The following is a 15,131-nucleotide window of genomic DNA, read 5'->3' as shown; positions in this document are numbered from 1 at the left end:
CAGGCTGTGGATCAAGCAAATGTCAGTTAGGAACTTTTATCTGATATTATTGGAGAGAGTCGAACCTGGAAGTACTTTGTTGCAATGAACTATATTCCCAATAAAGATTTTCTATTGTTTTATCACTGCAATAAAATATATCCTTTGATTCCTAAGTGTAGTCCTCATGATCGGCCCTACTTTAGAGTTTAAACAGGATAGTTTAATTTCGCTGTTCTTGATCATAACTGCATGTTTCAGAGGATTGAAAACAGTTCTATTTGAACATTTCTTAGGTTGTACTTGTGAGATGGAACGAACCATTCCAGAAGCTGGCGACCTGTGATGCAGATGGTGGAATATTTGTTTGGATTCAGTATGAAGGAAGGTGGTCGGTGGAGCTTGTGAATGATCGTGGTGCACAGGTTGGTATTCACATTTTCTTTCTTTTAGTTGAGGTCAGTAAGATAATCCAACTTCAGATGGAAAGAAAATGCAGTTATTAGAAAGATGGTTTTATTTGAAATGAATATGCAAATAAGATTCTTCCTATTCCCTGATGCAGGGCAGACAGTTTAAGGACTGTGTTTTGTCATGAGGGGGCAGAATGTAAAATAAGAAGAGCCCTATTGGAGCACACCAGTGTCTTGACTAGCATCCTCTTCCACAGAGTGGCCAGCCAGTTGCCTTGGATGGCCAATGAACAGGGCATAAAGCCAAGACCTTCCCTGATGTTGCCTGGGTTTTATAGATTTACTGCCTCTGAATATGGAGGCTCCCTTTACTCACCATTGATAGGCCCACCCAGGAGCGTAGCTAGGGAAAATGGAGCCCGGGGGCAAAATCTGAGTTCTGTGCCCCCCACACCGGCGACTGCCCCCCACCAAACAATGATTTTTTTTGCACCTGATCATTCTAAAAGAGGTGGGGGGGGGGGCTAGGAGAGCTTGATCTGTCCATGAATCCTGTGATCCATGGGCAGAGTCAGATTGCTGGTATGGTGGGGGTGGGGGGGCTGGAAGAGCTTTCCCTGTCCATGGATCCTGTCATCCATGGGCACAGACAGACTGCTGAGGGTGGGGGGGGCAGAGCTGTCTCTGTCCATGGATCCTGTCATCCATGGGCACAGACAGATTGCTGGGATGGGGGGCCGGGCTGGAAGAGCTGTCTCTGTCCATGGATCCTGTAATCCATGGGCACAGACAAACTGCTGGGGAGGGGAAGGCTGGGAGAACTTCTTCTGCCCATGGATGCTGTGATCCATGGGCAGAGTAACATGGCAGGGGATGGGGACTGGTATAGCTTTCCCAGGAGAAAGGTTGGTCTCTCGCTCTTGCAGAGGCGAGCAAGCCCGTTGCTCGCTCTTGCAGGGGAGAGAAAAACCCCTCAGTCGTCCTTGCAGGGGCAAGCGGGGAGGGAGGGGAGGCTTCTGCCAGGCCCCTGCAGGCCCAGCTGGACATTTTGAGTGGGGGAGGAGGGAGGAGAGGCTTCTGCGGGGGGCCTGCAGGCCCAGCTGGGCCTTTTGGGTTGGGGAGGAGGGAGGGGAAGGCTTCCGATGGGCCCAGGCTGTGCCCCCTCCCCCGCGCCCCACTTACCTTTGATGCCGCAGTTGTCTGGGGCAGCCTGGCAGGGCCTGGCCTCCTTTCCTCCTTGGCCTGGCCCCACCCTAACAGACTGCTCCCGGCAGAGCCTGCTGAAAGAGCAGTCTGTTCGGGACTGCTCCCTCCTGGCTGAAAGAGTGAGTGCTCTTTCAGCCAGCAGAGGGAGCAGTCCTGAACAGACTGCTCTTTCAGCCGGCTCTGCCAGGAGCAGTCTGTTGGGGTGGGGCCAGGCAAGGCAGGAAGGGGGAGGGGTTTGGGGCGATTGTGAGCCCCCCACATGACTTGAGTGTGGGGCGCCCGGTCAAGTGTCCCTGGATGTCCCTGTTGTAGCTTCACCACTGGGCCTACCTTAGTAGCCATTGTTAGGCTACCTTCCATTAATCTGTCTAAACCCAAGACAAGGTGAAAGAAAGCATTAGTGGGTTAGATAGAGCTGGTAATATTGCATTACCCATCTCTGTTCTGTTTATTTTAGTCAGAAGTGATATTTGGTGACTATTTTTTTCCATTAAAACCACCATTTTCTCTGATAAAAGTGTCACTGATTTATTATACGGTCACCTATTTATAAATTCTAGCTCCTGTGTCTAACCTGATGAAATATTTTCATAGATTACATTGTAATCTAACACTTGTGCTAATTACCCATGAAGATTTACAATATCTTTAAGCATTTTGATAAACACTGGAGCTGATAATAATTATTGACTAAAAGGACAATCCAGTCAAAATTAAGACACTTAAAAATCTCAATTGCTTTCAATGAGAAGTTTAATTGCATGTTTCACTCCTCTATTAAGTGCAAACAATTAGCTGTGGCTGAATAGTAATTGAGGTTATTCGTAGGGAAATTTTAAGTACTGAAAATTCAAGGCAAAAATTATGTTCTGTCATTCACACTTCCTGGTTACGAACGAATGCTCATGGCAGTGTTTCTAGAATAAAAGAGATGGAAACACCAACCATTCAAGTAGAGCCTACTAAAACTCTTAGTGGCAACTGTATATAGCATAATTTGCCTTTGTATGATGTTGAATATATTTAAATATGGAATATTGTTTGGAATTGTATCTAACCCTCTACCTGTATTAAGGTGAGTGACTTCACGTGGAGCCATGATGGAACTCAAGCACTCATCTCCTATAGAGATGGATTTGTATTAGTTGGATCAGTCAGTGGACAGAGACACTGGTCTTCAGAAATTAACTTGGAAAGCCAAATCACCTGTGGCATATGGACTCCGGATGATCAACAGGTAATGTTACTCTGAAAACAGATCGCACCTCTCTGTAAAATATCATAGGATTAGCATCTCTCCAGTGTCATCCCAAGGGTTTTTGATGCCTACATGAACTTACCCTTGCCATTCCATAGAGTGCATAATGAGACTTGGCATTCAAAATAACATAAAAATTTAAAAAGATATCAACATGCTATATTTTAAACAGAGTAAAGATATCCACTTCCATCTAATTTTTCACCTGTTGAAGCCTGTAGCTATAGGCTGCTGCCTAGTTTGCTTATATGGTTGGCTCACTCTTGTACCGCACTGCTTATCAAATCTGGAATGCCTGGAAACTGCCTGTAAATAGAGCTGTCTGTAAATCTGTGGACATATTCAGCCAGGGCTCCAGTTTGCCTCGTTACGCCCCTGAGTAGTAGTGCAAGTGAGCCAGACAACTCTTCTTTCCAGCATTTTAGTCTCCCAATTTTGTAGCTTTATCATACACATGAAACAAATACTCTAAAACTGCATATTGAACAGCATTTTGTTAAATAACTTCAAATTAATGCATCCTTATGTCTTCTAAAACAGTAAGTTTAGATCTTCATGCTACCAGAGCAAACAAATGTTTCTTAAAAATGTATTTTCAGGTTAACAGTACTTCGAATCTGTGTGTAGGGTCATTTACAGGGGAAACTGGAAGACAGAAGTGGAAGCGCTTTGTGCTTTTTGTGCTTGTCAGTTTTGTCTCTATAGTCGTCATCCCAAGCTGTTTCCCTCAGCCCCTTGAGGAAAACAAAGAAAACACTGGGAGGGAGGGAGGGAGGGAGGGAGAATCAGCAACACTAAACGTCATCTTTTCATATAACCTGCCACTTGTCCCCTGCAAATGCCTTCTTAGTTTGAGTTTCAAGGACCCAGGAACTTCTGTTTGCCTCATTATGTGTAGCTCCCCATTTAGAAAGGCAGTTTATGTACTTGGTGTAAGGCCCTTATTTTCTTCAGACTATTGTAATAATTGAGATACTAACAGCCCCATCCAGGGGAACCCAAAAGAGCTTGGGGAAGATGTGTGATCTTGTGGCAGAGTCTTTACACCCTCTACTGTGTAAGGGAAACCCAGCTGGTGCAGGGAGCAAATGCACCAGAGTCTGGCCACCCCTCAGTTCCGCAGCAGTTAGGGACGCTGCAAAGCAACACTGGTATCCCATCAGATGTCAGCACAATGTGTGTGGGGGGATATTCCCAGAAGTTGAGCCCATAGCATTCCTAGGGGTGGAGCCCACAGCACCTGGGCTCTTGGACTTACGCTACCTTTGGGCCCATTTAGCCCAATGGAGGGCCTTCCAGTGGCTTTTAAAAAAGAAATATTCCCCAGTGTAGCTTTGGGGTAGAGTCTAACATGTGCATTTAGGAAAAGGAAGAAGTCCAGTGTAATTTCAGTGACGAGCCTAGCTGTCTTTCTCCAGAACCTGAGAGAAGAATGAGGGTTCTCACACTGGCAAAGTGTGCTGAGCTTCTGAGATACTTGGGAGAAGCAAGAAATTTTTCTGCTTTCCATGTGCTTCAAATCCCAGTGCAAAGTTAGAGATGAGCTGCTGGCTGGTGCTTTTGTGGACTCTTGAACCCTGACTCAAGATGCAATTGTATACATTTAGAAACCAGTCAATCCATATTAAGCCCATCTGTCCATAGAAAATGATTTAGAGAAGTTAATACTGGCAGTTAACATTTAGCATTCTCTGAGGATCTTATACTGCTTTGAAGAGAGAATTAATTATCTTCATGCCACTCTTACTAAGATGCACCTTTACCACTTCTCACTTCGATAGTAAGGGAAAAAAAGAAAGAGAGATTGCTTCCTGTGCTTAAAAAGTCTCTCAGGGATCAACTCATTCAAATTTCATTGTGAAACTGGTTCTCATTCATTTTAGTGGACAATTGGGCTGCAATTAAATGCGAGAACAGGGATCATAACACAGATCTGCTGGCTCCTGGCTGTACTGTTTAATTCTTAACATGCTCACAGCAGTGTATTTTTGAAATATGGTTAAAATAGCATTTCTTCTCAGCTCCCATTTTTACCTCAGGTTAATTTGGTGAGAGTTCACTGCAGCCTCTGCTGCTAAATATTAAGGGGAAACTACTTAAGCTTGGATCTAGGGTAACATTTCCAAAGTCTCAACTGTACTACTACCAATAGGACACAATTTTTTCTCCATGCTGGATCAGACCAAGACCCATCAAGTCCAGCAGTCTGTTCACACAGTGGCCAACCAGGTGCCTCTAGGAAGACCTCTAGGAAGATAACTGCAGCATCCTGCCTGTGTTCCATAGCACCTGATATAATAGGCATTCTCTTCTGATATTTAAGAGAATAGGTATGTATCATGACTAGTATTCATTTTGACTGGTAGCTGTGGATAGTCCTATCCACCTTTTCCTCTCGCAGCAGTCAGGATGGACATTCAGTGACGTTTCAGGATTTTGCAGGAGGAGAGTGGTAGGAAAGCAGGGCCAGGGGGTGAGAAAGCCCCAGTTTTAAAAAAATTATTTTTGCACTTATATTGTGCCAATTCCCCAGAGAGCTTGAGGAGGCTTACAATCAGTATATAATAAAACATACAAAAACAGTGCAAAAATACAGGTTACAAAATATGCCAGGGGGGTGGGGGTGGACAGCCTGATTCTGTATGTGGGACTGAACGAGATCAGTGCCTCATGGGGGATCAGTCCCCCACCCATGCTTTCCAAGTCTTCTGGTGGAAAGCACCAACAGGACCACTTCTCTTCCTCCCCACCATTTCCCAAGCCCTGGGGTGGGGGTGGGGGTGGGGGGAGGAAAACAGAAACATTTTGTGTTCAGGTTTGTTTCAACTTGAATATTTTCAGTAATAGCCAAGTAAAGCTGATGAATATTGGCTTTATTTGGCTTTACTGAAAAATTCCAGGTTAAAAACCCCGAGCCTAAAATTTACCTATATTTTTAATTGGTGTTCAAGTTCAATAGTAACATCAGACAATATTCAGCAACTCTCTGTTTGGAGGTTATTGCTCTCTCAGGACCTACCAGACCCTCCGATTCCATGTGGTGGTTTAGTCTTACTTTTGTACTTGTTGGCTAGAACTTCGCCATGAAATACTGGGTTTCCTGTTCCCATATAACATCACATTGTGAGCGGAGGTTAAAAATATATCCTGTATCTCAGTGTGCTGATTTTTTCTTAATTTATATAAAACATTTGTTAGTTGCCTTTCTACCTTGATGAAAACAAGGCAGCTTACAATTAAATATAACAACAACTCTAAAAATGTGTAGTATATCATTTAAAACCACAGTTATGCCTGCCAATAAATAAAAAATGAGTAGTGCAATTCTGGGATGAGGGGCAGTTGCAGCATGGCTGGGGTCACGTTGCCTCCTCAGCAGTTGTGAGCCCCCTTTCAGAATTGCACTGTAAATTAGTCACATTCAGTTCTAAATAATCTTCAGCAGCCGCCTATAGATGGAAAGAGTGGGGGCAAGGCACACCTGATTATATTTCTGACAGAGATGGTCACACAAAAGTCATGTTTAGAAAGGGCTGTTAATTAGAGAGTATATTTGAACTGAGTGGACTGGAGATAATGGTTAGATTGCATATGCAACTGGTGCACCAGAACCAATGGCTCTACTATCCAGAAAAATTGTGCCACAAGTAAAGAGAACTTGAGCTCATAATCATTGGTGATTGTCTTCTAATATAAACAAAACATCCTGTCGTGTAATATTTTGGACTATTTTTAGAACTATTTGAAGCTTTCTTGGTTGTCTTGTCATTTAAAATTAATGAACTCCAGTTGCTCATGCTAAGAGCTTTATGAATGTTTCATATGTCATTGGCACTCTTTTTGGACCAGATACATAGGGTTTTTTTTCTAAATTTAGAGTATTTGAACATACTTTAGTGAGATCCTGCATAAATTATGAAAACAGATACCAATTCCTTGTTTCTTGCGCAGCTGCCTCTGTAAAACAGTAGATTCTGTATAAAAAGAAATTAGAATAGATTTATTTTAAGTCAAAAACGAAGATAAAAGTGCTAATTAGTTTTTGAAACAATCCATGTGAACATCCATCAGTCTATAAAAATGGTCTAGCATCCTTCTCTTGAATTCCTATGCCACCTCCCTCCGCCCAATTCCCTAAAGACTTACTCACAAGCTGAGTGGACCGTTTCTTCTCTTGTTTTACTGGAAGAGCACCATCTCTCTAAAAGTGATGAGAGCCAAAGATAAATTCTGGGGATGCACTGCTATAGATTGTCTTCATGAGGTAAGGAGAAAAAGCTAAAAGGAGATGTGAATGACAGTAGTTTAGAAAGGAGCCTAGCTGCTGCATTCCAAATCTACAGTTCTCTTCTGCATTCAGGTCTCTCTTTCACAAATTGAAAGAAGCCCATTGGCATTGTATATTGATAAAAAAATACCTGAAAATACAGAAGAGAAATGTGAAAAATGCCTTTTCCTCAAGGAATCTCAGGGTCTAGCAGTAAAAGGGCAAACCCTTTGTCAGAAGGCACTGGACCCCACCCTCCTGGCACTGCCTACAGCTGCGCCTTTCATTTTGCTGAGTAGACTGTCCAAACCTCTTGAATATATTCAGTTTTCAAACTGACAATGTAAATGAACTTCAGTGATGCAGTCTTAAACATATGTGAAAGAAAGCCCATTGGTTTCAATGGAACTGCAATAGAAGTGAGTGTGTTTGCCTGCAGGTTTGTGCTGAGCACATGATCAAAGGAGATGTTTGCTGTTCTGGGAGTGAGGTTGTTCATGCCATCTTCTAGATTTCTTGCATGTCTTCTACAATCTCTCCTAATGTGAAAGCTATAACTTGTCCATTACATCAGGGGGCAGAACGTGCTCAAGGCAGGCATACTTCAGTTAACAGTCTCTCTTACCCTAGATCAGTGGTTCTCAACCTGGGGGTCGTGACCCCTTTGGGAGTCAAATGACCCTTTCACAGGGGTTGCCTAAGACCATCGGAAAATGGTCTTTTTATATTTTATATATATCAGTTTTATAGTTGGGGGTCACCACAACATGAGGAACTGTATTAAAGAGTTGTGGCATTAGGAAGGTTGAGAACCACTGCCCTAGATGGTACCCCTTGGTTGCCAACTAATTGCTATTTTAAATAACATTAAAATCTTGGTTAATCTGTGTTGGATATTGTGGGTGGAAACTTTCATTTATTTACTGTTGTTAACCCTGCAATGTTGCTTTCTTGCCTGGGTTTCAAGGTTGTCATTTCAGTTGACTGATTCTCATTGACTGTTGCCAACATGACTGCAGGGACATGCTTTTTCTTGCCCTTAGATTGTTCTTTACTCATTGATGGTGAAGCATATCACCCTCCTCGTAATTCTATCTGTAATTTGCCAACTATCTTGTGTCCATAGTGCTAGGTGTTTTCCCAGTCAGTCTACTATCTGTTTGATATCTGATGGCATTGTCGCTTTAGTAAGTAATCATGAGCCATGTATCAGATCTAGGGACCAAGCGACACATTCAGAAGGATCTCATGGCAGAGGTGGAACAAGGGGAAACTATGCCTGAGGCATGCGCATACCCTGCGCTCCTGCCGTGGCATCGCCCACCACGCCACCTCGACGGCCCGGCCACACCTCCGCTGCTGCTCCACCCACGGCATCGCCCCCCCGTCCCATGGGTGCTACACCACTGTCTCATGGTACAACTTCACTGGGCTCTACCCAGTCAAGATGCTGGAAAGACAGCACATGTTTGAAAGCTCCCTGCAAGTCAAAATTTCCCTGCATATAAAAACCTAGCCTGTTTTGGAGGAAGTGTGGCAAGCAAGATGATGCATGGACCTCTCTGGCATGCCAGAAGTATTACATATGAAGAGACACAAGGGTGAAACAGGTAGGATGGGTTTGGTCTGATTGCATAGGACATAGCTGGCCCTGGGTGCAGGGGGCATACTGTTAGACTGGCAATGGTGGCACCAGGATAGAGGAAAGGGGCCACTCCCGTGGCGTCCAGAACAACCCAAGAGCAGGATTTAAAGACTGTCATGAGGAAGAACAGGGGAGAGATGGCAACCACATCCAGAACAGGACAAAAGGGGTCAAAGGAGGAAGTGAATCACTTCCCTGTGAAGAGGGAGGACAGTTCTTCTGACTAATAAGCCTGTTCCCCAGACCATACTCTGGGAGCATGGACATGAGACCGTGGCCTAGTCTGCGGCAAGCACTCACACTTCCCTCCTTTGGGCCAAATGTGGAACACAAGACTACAGAAGGCTCATACTGGGGGTTAGTAGGTAGTAAGAAAGAGTAGGGAACTGGGCAGGGGCAGAGCAAGGGGAAACTCTGCCCAGGGCACACGTGTGCCCTGCACCCCTGCCGCAGCACTGCCTGCCCCCGCTCTGCCCTGGAATGCCCCGGAATGCCCCTGCCATGGCCCGGCCATGCCCCCACCTGGGGCATCGCAATCCCCCCCCCACCTTGTTGGTGCTACGCCACTGGAACTAAGTGATGATTGGGAATATGAGAAATATACAAGTTGTACTGGAGAGACCAGTAGACATGAAAGTGAAGAAGAAGCCACAGTGGTGAGTGTATAAGGAAAGGTTTCTTGTTGGATGGAAACAGCAATGGCAAGCCAAGTACTGTTGTTGTTAATCAGAAGAAGGAATGCAGTGAAGGGTTATTGTTTGCAGTATCTGCTCAGTTTCTTTCTTTCTCTCTTTCTCCCTGTTCTTAGACTGAGGTCTTGAACAATAAAACCATAACACTTAAATAAGACCCATATCTAAAAACACCTCCCTTCGGCTCTTCTCTCAGCATCTAAAAAACAAGCAACAAAATAAGTACTTTGAGAGTCAGAGTTCCTCTAAGAGTCCTCTAAGAGGAACTTCTGTTCTTAAGTTGCTCGAGAAAAAGTGGAACATTTATTAAAACACTAGTGGGGCCCAGCCACGCGTTGCTGTGGCTTATTGTGGTGACATGGAAAAGGAACAGTAGCAGCAAATCAATTGCAGAGGCCAGCAGTACGTGCTCATGCAAACACGCAGCCTGATACTGTGCGATGTCATTGATGTGTGTGCCCGCATTCCTTTGGGAGGGGGAATGGAAAGGCACCCCTCCCACACATCTACGCTGGCTGGTCATGATCCTTTACCTGGGAGTAAGTTTGGTTGGTGGCAATGGGTGTCGCTTCTGAGGAAACCCTCTGAGGGGCACGACGCAGCCATTCAAAGTATGTAACAGTTGCTGTACCAAGCTTACTCTTGAGTAATGCGTGCCTGGTTTCCTTAACTGTAACCACAGTATTCAGCGAATCAAGGGTGCCTGGCCCCTCCCTACCGTCCCTTGCATGTCGCCCCTCACTCTCTTCCCTTGCATGCCACCCCTCCCCCTCCTCCCCTTCCCTTTTCCTCTGCTAGGGTGGGTGGGTCATATCAAGATGCTGGGCCCCCTGCCTCCCCTCCCTTGCATGCCACCCCTCAATGTCTCCCCTCTCTCACTTCTCTTCCCTTGCATGCCTCCCCCTCCGTCCCTTTCCTCTCCCTTCCTCTCTTCCTTTACATGCCACCTCTCCCTCTCCCTCCCTTCCCTCTCCCTCGTGTGTGTGTGTGTGTGTGTGTGTAATGTGTTTCACTTCCACTCGAGTTACTGCCTATGTACTGTTTCCACTGCTCATATTTGGCCGTCTGAGTGAACATTCTAAGCAGCACGAACATTCTAAAAGTGACAGTTACACACAGGCAGCTGCATGTCCTTCACCAGGGAGCACCAGGAAAAAGGCATTTTACCTGGGCCAGGTGTGAAATTTCAGGTATGTGACCATCTGAAAACATTCTTGCCTGGCTGACTATAGTGGCTAGGAATTTTCAGAGGAATTGGCCCAGCAGTTACTGAGGTATACTGTCATCAACAAATACACTGTTAGCTTTTTATATATATAGATGGCATCATCCATTTTAGCATAAGTTGGGGCACATGAGGGCATTGCAACGAAGGAGCCCACCGACTGAAATGGGCAGGGATGTAGCCTGTATGAAAAAGGGATCCTTAGCAGATGACCCACCAAGCCCATAGAAAAAGAGCAATTAAATCTTGAGTGCGTAAAAGTTCTATGTAACTTTAAACTAACCAGAGAATCCGAATAGGAAGGATGATTACCCTTAGGTAGAAGGCCCAAGGCAAATGGAGGACATGTATTCATTCATTCATTCATTCATTTGTATGAGTTGACTCTGCTGTGGCAGCTTGCTAGGTGGCCTTGGGCCAGTCACACTGTCATCCTAACTTAATTCACAGGAGTGTTGTGAAAATAAAATGGAGAAAGTTGTAAGCCACTTTGGGTACCCATTGGTGTGAAATGTAGTGTATAAATGAAGTACATAAATAAATAATCAACAGGATTAAAAGCATCAAGCCTACAGAATAACACTGTAAATGTTGAGGTAAAAAAAGCCATAACAGTAGCAGAACAAATACAGTACTACCCTGTTTCTCTGAAAATAAGACATCCCCTGAGAATAAGATGTAGTAGAGGTTTTGCTGAAGTGCTAAATATAAAACATCCCCCGAAAGTAACATGTAGCAAAGTTTTTGTTTGGAAGCATGCCTGTTGAACAGAACACCAGAGCATGCGGCTGTGGAGCGGAAAAATAAGACATCCCCTGAAAATAAGACATAGCGCATCTTTGGGAGCAAAAATTAATATAAGACACAAAAATTAATATAAGAGCAGCAGTGGCGTAGGAGGTTAAGAGCTCGTGTATCTAATCTGGAGGAACCGGGTCTGATTCCCAGCTCTGCCGCCTGAGCTGTGGAGGCTTATCCGGGGAATTCAGATTAGCCTGTGCACTCCCACACACACCAGCTGGGTGACCTTGGGCGAGTCACAGTGTCTCGGAGCTCTCTCAGCCCCACCTACCTCACAGGGTGTTTGTTGTGAGGGGGAAAGGGCAAGGAGATTGTAAGCCCCTTTGAGTCTCCTGCAGGAGAGAAAGGGGGGATATAAATCCAAACTCCTCCTCCTCCTCCTTTTATTTTCAGAGAAACATAGTATGCTTAGAGCAAACAGATCCAACACCTCAACCTTCAAAATCTTTTCTAAAAAGCACTGCCTTACATTGTTTCCTGTAGAGCAGTAAGGAGGGGCGTTTTGGGGAGGCCATTCCAGCATGTTGGGACCACCACCCAAAAAACTTGATTGTATCAAGGGCTGTTTCCGCATGGGCGGAATACAGCACCCCAGGGACGCTAAAAACTGGGCAACAGTGCCGGCCTTGCCACCCCCAAACGGTGCGAAGACGCTGCTTCCGAACCTCGCTCCCTGAGCGAGGTTTTTCGGAAGCAGCGTCTTCTAACGGCAGTGACTGGAAGGCGCCATTCCCCCCCCCCCCCCCCCCGGTCCCTGAACGCCGTACCTCATCTCCTGGCTTCCGGCACGTCGCAAAGTCCAGGGGACACGCCCCCCTGGCCTGCGACTCCAGAGCTGCCGCTCCAGCCTGCGGGGGTGTGTGTGTGTGTGTTCCCTGGCCTCTGTGACGCGCTGGAAGCCAGGAGACCATGTACGGCGTTCAGCGACAGCGTAGCCTGTGCGAAGGATTCGCCGCCGCCTACAGCCCTACCGGGACCGTTTGTTCGAACGGTCCCAGGGGTGTGTGTGCGTCAGCATTGTTTATGTCGACGCACCCCCGCACAGATCCCATGCAGAAAGGGCCAAGGAGTCCAGATCTGCTAAGTGGAAGGAATACCAACTCACACTGCTCCGAAGATCTTAAGGGAGCAAGTGATTCTATGTAATCTTGCATTCATTGTGACTATGGACATTTTAGCATCTAATTTATAGAAGAATTCTTGATTTATGTCAGTGATGTCTATTCTGCATCTTTTTAAATTGTTAAAAATCTTCTTCACATTCTTGCTAACTGCATTGTTATCTGATTTTCCCAGGTCCTCTTTGGCACTGCTGATGGTCAGGTTATTGTCATGGATTGCCATGGACGAATGCTGGCACATGTTCTCCTCCATGAATCTGATGGCATCCTTAGTATGTCTTGGAACTACCCAAGCTTCTTGGTGGAAGACAGCAGTGAAAGTGACACCGACTCAGATGATTATTCTCCACCACAAGGTTATTTTGCCTCAACACAGTTCTAAATAAGAGCGCTTTGCTGCCTTCTTCCTTTGGTGGTAAACATGTGTTTCAGCTGTACTGTTTCAGAAACAGGTGCTGAAGAAAGCACACTTTCAGATTTGGTCTTATTTAAAAAAACTTCCTAAGATCAGCTTGCAGGAGCTTAACAAAGCATTGCTTAAATACAGCCCCTTTCAGATATCACTGGGTTTCTTGCTTACTGTACTTTCACAATGAGTTTCATTCCATACAGAGAGAGGTTTTCAGTTTCGTAGTCCTCCTGCAACAAGAGAGAGAAGAGTGAAGAAGTGTAGGGGTGGACACACAAACCACCATTGTGTAATATTAACATTGTGGTTCTGAAGCAGATTGAAGACAATGATTTCTCACAAAAGATGAGTAGAGAAATATATGACACTTCCCCCATTTTGTCCTTTTGCAGATAATTTTAATTTTCCTAAAAGATAGCCAGGAGCCGCATAGCGTAGTAGTTAAGTGCTTGCACTGCCACTCACACGGTCAGGAGTTCGAGCCCCCTGTGGGTCAGATATCCTGGCAGCTGGCTCATGGTCAACTCAGCCATCCATCCATTCCTTGGTCGGTAAATGAGTACCTAGCTCATAGCTAGGGGGTAAAGAATAGTCGGGGAAAGCAATGGCAAACTACCCCACACAAACGGCTTGCCTATAAAATCACTGCTTGCAGTGGTACCCCAGGGTCGGACACGACTGAAGGGGAAACTTTACCTTTTTAAAAAGAAAGCCATGGCATATTCAGGACATCTATCTCCAGGCAATTTTCACATTGCTATGGCTGCTGCATTTCTCAAATTGTTTTTGCATATTGTTCTGCATTTGAGCCCAGTTTATTCAACTGTGCATTTTTCCCAGTGAGAAATATAGATTTCAGCAGCTGCCTTCCGGTTGTGTAGCAACAGCTCATGCAAAAGTCAAAGCCCATACTCCCACCATCCATTAAAATTGTTTGCAAGTCTGTTGCTGATTCAGGACACTTATCCCCAAGAGCAAATGTATGACTTGCACTCTGGGAGTACAAAGTCAGAAATATCTGCAACATGCTTAGATGAGTTCTAAAAAGGTTACTAATTCCTGAGTGCTCTGATTTATGAGAATTTTGATTTTGTTTTATCGTAAGACTGGTTTAGTTTTGTGAAAGAAAACTGCAACATTTGATGTAGTCAGTAGATGACTAAAGCGGTCAAATGTGTAAATGATGCTGAGTCAGTCAACAGGAGTGGGTGAGTTTGTTACAAACCTGCTTCTAATGATTCTAATATGACTTGTTCATATGAACTATTACCTGTTGCTTCAAAAACGGTTGAAGGAGACACACCTTTGACTGAGATGAGTAGGAGGGAGTTGATTGAATTTTACTCATCTGTGAAATCCATACAAATATATGTGGCCTGGGGGAGGGATGCTGTAGAAACTGAATAAATTAATAAATTTGTCTTACTGCTCACAGGGCTAACTGTGCTGGTTCTGCTATTAAGCCAATACATCCTGTATGGCTGGCCAAGATACACTTAGCAGATGTCTTGAGAGTTTGTTGGGACAGTAGCACCTTTTACCAAAACCAATTACATAAAATCAGATAAACCAATTAGATAAACCAATTACATAAAATCAGATAAACCAATTAGAGAGTGAAGTAGTAAAAGCCACAGAAGGTGCTGTGGCTGGTGAAATATTAAATATGAAGAGAGTTGACATGAATGTTGAAGGCAAATCTCAAAGAATCAAGGCCCTATTGATGGCTTAGAACAAGAGTAGCCACTTTCTTTTTTGTCAGGGGCCATGACATGCTTCAGATGCCAAAATAATAACTGGCATCTGACTTACAAAACAATGCCCTGTCTCTTGAGCAAAGATCTGATGTGTAGAAATAGACAGCTGAAGCTTTTCATGACATAGAGACATGAGAACCAGCATGCTGTAGTGGTTAAGAGCAGTGGACTCTAATCTGGTGAACTGGGTTTGTTTTCCCATTCCTACAGATGACGCCTGCTGGGTGAACTTGGCTCAGTCACAGTTCTCTCAGAACTCTCTCAGCTGCACTCACTTCATGAGGTGTCTTTTGTGGGGAGGGGAAAAGAAGGAGATTTAAGACTTCTTAAAGGTAGAGGAAGATGGGGTTTAAAAACC

General features: G+C 44.7%; 1 protein-coding gene across 1 annotated transcript in view; it reads left to right on the top strand.

The window, feature by feature from the left end:
* The window catches only part of TULP4 (TUB like protein 4), a 122,219-nt gene that overhangs the window by 82,307 nt on the left and 24,781 nt on the right, over window positions 1-15,131 (top strand). Inside the window, exons 3-5 of the mRNA XM_048488056.1 lie at window positions 276-404; window positions 2,674-2,835; window positions 12,783-12,963. Coding sequence (XP_048344013.1) covers window positions 276-404; window positions 2,674-2,835; window positions 12,783-12,963 — 472 coding nt within the window. The remainder of the gene's footprint in view (window positions 1-275; window positions 405-2,673; window positions 2,836-12,782; window positions 12,964-15,131) is intronic.

Source organism: Sphaerodactylus townsendi, linkage group LG01 (genome assembly GCF_021028975.2).
Source record: "Sphaerodactylus townsendi isolate TG3544 linkage group LG01, MPM_Stown_v2.3, whole genome shotgun sequence".
NCBI classification, from domain to species: Eukaryota; Metazoa; Chordata; class Lepidosauria; order Squamata; family Sphaerodactylidae; genus Sphaerodactylus; species Sphaerodactylus townsendi.
The sequence above is the reverse complement of the archived record's forward strand: the minus strand, read 5'-3'. Positions and strand labels throughout refer to the sequence as shown.